The 6,000-nt window shown below is 43.0% G+C and overlaps 1 protein-coding gene across 1 annotated transcript in view; it reads left to right on the forward strand.

The window, feature by feature from the left end:
• LOC111868698 overlaps positions 1–6,000 on the forward strand; it is a 161,999-nt gene that overhangs the window by 89,054 nt on the left and 66,945 nt on the right. Inside the window, exon 3 of the mRNA XM_033753138.1 lies at positions 3,266–3,378. Coding sequence (XP_033609029.1) covers positions 3,266–3,378 — 113 coding nt within the window. The remainder of the gene's footprint in view (positions 1–3,265; positions 3,379–6,000) is intronic.

A 6,000-nucleotide genomic window follows, 5' to 3' on the forward strand; every position in this document is an offset into this window, starting at 1 on the left:
GGTAGGACTCCTTGGACGAGTGATCAGCCCGTCGCAAGGTGCCGCTACCTACACACAAGACAACACAAATACAGTATAAACACAAAAATGCATGCCTTTGAGTGGTATTCGAACCCACGATCCCAGCTTTAGAGCGAGCGAAGACAACTCATGCCTTAGAGCACGTGACCACCTTGATCGGCAACATTACCTTCACTTTATGAATTTTAGTCTGTTCGATATCCACAGGTTCTGAAGCTAAATCCTTCTTTGTGTCTTCTCCACCAACTCGTAATGTTAAATTAAAATCGCTTTTAAATTGAATGTACATTTTGAATTTCCGAACATAGAAATTGGAATTTTCGTGATTCAATGTGAAACACGACTCTCCGAACGTCACACCGAATTCGTTCCGTCTTTCTGTTATTCGATAGATTGTTTCGGGAAACAAACGCTGGACTGTCCAGTTCCGAGACCACCGCAAACACACAGAGCCTGTCGGCACAGAGCTATTGTTACCACGGCTTTGTCCGCCGCAAGACTGAAATACCTTTCGGATTTCCCTCTTTCATTGCAAAACGAAGTGCTGTATCCTTTTTGTAATCCTGTTCGTGGCGTCTAGTGACTTTTTTTTTGCGTCAGCATCATGACACCCATATCTGGTTAGTTGGGCTTTTCACTTTCCTATTCACAACTTCTTCGAAGAGGGTCTTGCGTTTTCTTTGTCATCATGTCGACCACCCAATTTTTCACATTCCCTTTTTTTTTTCACCACCCCCCAACCTTTCCTATTCGGTCAATGATATATTAGAAGACTTGTAATATAAGCATAAGGTGGTGAACACTCGTTTTATGTTTGCCGACACTTTGCTTGACACTGGTTGTATGAATAAGAGAACACATTCCTCAGAATATGAAGAAGAGGTATGTGACCAGGCAGCTACCCAGACAAGGAGATAAATATTTCATGTAACGGATAAAAGCGAATTTGCAGTCAAATTATATTGGCGGTCTCTCACCACATATTAAATTCTTTATAAAATATAGGACATTAATTTTATTGCCCATCTGTATGGCTACTGTGACCGCCTCTGTGGTCTAATAGTCAGAGTTTCTGGCTACAGATCTTGAGGTACCGGTTTACGATTCCCGGCGCTACAAGATTGTTTGAGAAGTAGTGGGTCTGGAACGGGGCCCACCCAGCCTCGTGACGATAATTGGGAGCTATTTCAAGGAAATAGCGGCTCCGGTCTAGAAAACTGAAGATTAACGGCCGTGATAATCCGTTGCGGTGACCACGTGACACCGTCTATCCGCAGAAGTTGGCACTAACTTCGCTAACAAGCGGCGGTCGCTCGGTCGGTATAGCTCGCTTGCGGACTACAGGCCACGTTTTTTTTTAGGTTTGTCCGCAGCTGTGGGTACCGCACAGATGGCAGAATGATCCGGTTTCGGATTTCGTCACCCGCAGGGCCGAATGGGCATTGACTAGGCCATTTTTGTATGTGTGTATACATGCCCACAGATATGTATATATATGTGTGCATTTTTATTTCCCCCCCCCCAAAAAAAAAATAAAGAGGAGCGCTTCTTGCTCTGTTCACAAAATACTGACAACTTTTGAAAGCAGTCCAGAACCTTTTGTCTTCTCGTCTGCTGTCTAAGAACATAAAAATACAAAACTGGAATTTTGCCTGTGGCTCTGTGTGGGTGTGAAACTTGGTGTCTGGCATTAAGGTAGGAACATACTCTGAGGGTGTTTGAGAACAAGGTGCTGAGGAAAATATTTGGACCAAGAGAGATGAAGTGACGGGAGGTTGGAGAAAACTACATAATAAGGAGCTTCTTAACACGTACTCTTCTCCAAGTATAATTAGAATGATCAAAGCAAAGATGATGAAGTGGGAAGAACATGTAGCATAAATGGGGGCGAAGAGACATACATATAGGATATTGATGGGAAAGCCAGGAAGAAACAGACCACTAGGAAGACCAAGACATAGGTTGGTGGGTAATATCAAAATGGATCTTAGATAGGATTGGGTGGTATGAGCTGGATCGGTCTGGCTCGGGATAGGGACCAGTGGAAGGCCCTTGTGAACACAGAAATGAACCTTCGGGTTCCATAAAATGCTGGGAAGTTCTTGAGTGGCTGCGCAACTGGCGGCTTCTCAAGAAGGGCTCAGCTCAATGAAGATAATTAGTGTTCATTAAAGAAGACATGCTCTAATTACAATCCCCTTGAGATCAAGTCCCTCCTGAAGATGTATTGGGGGGCGGTAAAGTTCCGCGCGTCATTAACCTCTTCGCTAGGTACAGAAAGAGTGGTCAGCTTCACGTCTTGACTGCTTTACACATGGAGAAAGATGTGAACAAAGAGACTGACTGAGCCTCAGTGATGTGTTGTGGCGGAAAGAGACAGCTCCTCCTTCTGACAGGAGGAGAGGTGTGGGAACCCCATGTAGAATTTCGTATAATTTGCTCACAATTCACCCCGCTCTACTATATTATAAATTTCTTGTGTTTTGCGTTCTCAAAACGACAATACCGTCTCGTATGAAGACGCTGTTAGTATGTGTGCGTATATTAATAGATCGAACCCCACAAGTTCCAAATTAATTTATCCGCATTTCAGAACTTTCAGATTACTTCATCATTAACTGGAATTCGATTTCACACATGTCGGGCTCCTCTTGAGATCAGTTTTGCTGAACATATGAAAAACCTGAGAATTCATATCACTTTATTTCTTCTAATTGTAAGATTGGGCACCCGGTAGCTTAGCTGGTTGAGGCATTGTCATAAGGTCGTGGGTTCGACTCTCGAGGTCATTGGATTTTTCAATTGATCTAAACATTTCAGCCGCACTATGGCCCTGGCGTCGACTCAGCATCTAACAGAAATGAGTACCAGGAATCTTTCTGGAGGTAAAGGGCGGCCGACGCGTAAGGCTGACAAGTTCACCGCAAACTATGAGCCGATTGTCTAGGAAATGTGGGAGCCTCGACGTCTCACAAACCTATGGGCCTCCACGGCCTGTTACAGGGATAGCTTTAATTGTAAGATTATTTGAATTGTTGGGCTCAGTTCCTTATTAGGCCGGAGCGTGATTCCTACTAGTGACGGACTGAGCCGGGCCGAAAACTGTAAATAATCTAACTTCTGCTCTATTGCCTCTACATCACAAATATCTTTATGTGTGGCTCATGCCAACGTACTGTTACATGGATTTGGGCGCATCTGCAACAGAACAAGGACTAAGTAGCGTGTGTGCTTGTTGTTACAGGTGATAGACGCGGAGTACCACAGTAGCCCCGCCATACCCTCGATAGCAGTTATCGTGGTCTGCTCTGTGCTGCTGCTTGCCATGGTGCTCATTGCTTCAGTACTAGTCTGGAAGTAAGTGTTATTCTGCTTGTTGCTTTAGCTTCCAAAGTCATTGTGTGTTTCAGGATCCATTCTTTTCTTTATAAAGCCCCTCTTAGGATCTACACGATATTTCTTGTTATTATGCTTCCGTAGTGTTACTGGGGCAGATATAGCAAGAGATTCCTTTTATGCGTTCCCTCTTGCGTAAGTAGGTAAACTGCTCGTTCCATTTTTTTACGGTTGTATATTAATATAGTGGTCACTTTTTGGGGGGGCGGATATATGGACTAGTCCTACCGATTGGGCCCAACAGAGGAAAGAGTGCGATCTCCGAATCATCTCCTAAAGTAATATTAAGATGACAGATAATGCCCATAAATTGATCATTTTTATCCATTAAATATTTAAATTTTAAGAAATACAGGACGTACCACTCATGTAACTAAGTTTTGTGCTTATTTGAGTATCATAAATAGAGTCTTTAATACGATTTCTTTAAAATCACGGGTACAAGTACTTTCCTCTCACCCTACGAGAAGGCGTTTGAGAATATGGCGCTGAGGGGATTCCCCCGACTTGTATTGTGAGATAAGAAGCAACAAGAGAATATTACGTATTATTCGAATCACTAATTCGGGGAGGATATGATGGGAGGAACATGTAGAATGCATAGATATATCAGATATCCGCATACCATTTTGGTCTTAAGACGTAAAGCGAAAATACCACTTGGTAGGCGTAACAGTAGATAAATAGTTATTATTAATGTGGGCTATGCAATAAATTTGGTCTGGAACGGTGTCCACTCAGCCTCGTGAGGATAATTGAGCTATTTCAAGGAAATAGCGGCCCCGGTCTAGAAAACCGAAATTAATGGCCGTGGGGATTCGTTGCGCTGACCACGCGACACCCTCTATCCGCTAAATTTGGCACTGACTTCACCGACAAGCGGCGGTCGCCCGGTCGGTATAGTTCGCTTGCGGACAAAAACCACAGATGTAAGATTTGAGGTTTTCACGGCGTTGACTATGAAGAAAGCCGTCTTCAGAAGACTGCTTTCTTAAAACCACAGAGAGTGAATTTGTTTTTGTTTATGGGATAGATTTACTAGGCTCAGGTAGAATGCAGTGGCAGGCTTTTCTGAACATGGCAATGAACTCTCGAGCCCTATAAAATGCGAAGGATTTATTGGTCAGCTGGATGATTAAGGTGCCAGGTACTTAAAATTTTGTCTACCGCTGTAAAATATACCACATAATCCTTTATAACTTTTAAATGCGCAAGCTTGCAGTAATATTGACGTCGTCATTGGACTCAGAAAGCCCCATAACTAAACCATGGGCAATGACGTATGGGATTTAATCTTCTTAAAGCGGTGGCTATGAAGATTTCCATCTTCTTGGGTGTAATACCCAGAGCTCAGTAACCGTCAACCGACGTCTCAGACGAGCACATAACCTCCTTCTTTGGCACTGAAAAGTGAGCGGAGCTCTTATTGTTGCCTTCTGAATGCTGATAACTTGCTTGGCTTACTTCTCAACCCTGAAGATGGAGGTCATATTTTCCTCTGAAACGTCCGTTAACTTTCATATCCCAGAAGATCTTACTTACTTATGGAGCTGAACCCTTCTTGAGGAGCCGCCAAATCTGCAGCTACTCAAGAATATCCCAGCATTTCATGGAACCCGAAGGTTCATTACCGTGTTCACAAGAGCCCTCCACTGGTCCCTATCCTGAGACAGATCAATCCATTCCATACCAACCCATTCTATCTCTCTAAGATCCTTTTTAATATTGTCGACCCACCTACGCCTTTGTCTTCGCAGTGGTTTCTTTCCCACCAATATCCTATACGGATTCCTCGTCTCCCAATTCGTGCTACATGTCCTGCCCCCCTCATCCTCCCTGACTTGATCATACTTGGAGAAGAGTACAAGTTATGAAGCCCCCCATTATGCAGTTTTCTCCTGTTCTCAAACACCCTCAGTCTATGTTCCTCCCTATGTCAGAGACCAAGTTTCACACCCATAAGATAGAAGTTTTAAATAAAGTTATAGGTTTCAGTGATCGTTCATTTTGGGCCGCTTCTGTCCTCCATGGCTTTTGTTGTATTTCATTCATTAAAGCGAGGACCGAGTGACGCCCAGAGTTATTTACAGGGATATAATATTTTAAGCGAACCCTTCCCAAGCCAAAGACTCTTATTTTAGTTACTGCTGAATGTCGCCAGGATGACTGGGAAGCGGAGTTCTGGATATTTGGTGTTTCGATAATAACAGTTTCGCTTTATCGTTAATCGGTTAAACAAAATAAATAAAATGTTAGTTTCCTACTGTGTATTTACGACTTCGTTTCTACACAAATTACGCCAAGTGGAGGAAGATGGGGTAGTTATATCATAAAATTATAAAATGCTAGTGGTCACTGAAGTACGTTCTGTGACGTCACGTTTACAAACGGGGCTCCAAGTCACACAGTTTGCTGGAAAGTGAAGCGATATGGTCTTTGAGTAATAAATTTGGATATAAAGACGGAGTAAGTGGAATCTTGTTTTCAAATATGTGTAACACATTTATCAGATTACGCAGCGCTTCAAGAACGCTTCGACCCAACGTACATTTTTATAGGCAATAAAAACGTTGCGTTAGTTAT

This window comes from Cryptotermes secundus, unplaced genomic scaffold (genome assembly GCF_002891405.2).
Source record: "Cryptotermes secundus unplaced genomic scaffold, Csec_1.0 scaffold1184, whole genome shotgun sequence".
Lineage (NCBI taxonomy): Eukaryota > Metazoa > Arthropoda > Insecta > Blattodea > Kalotermitidae > Cryptotermes > Cryptotermes secundus.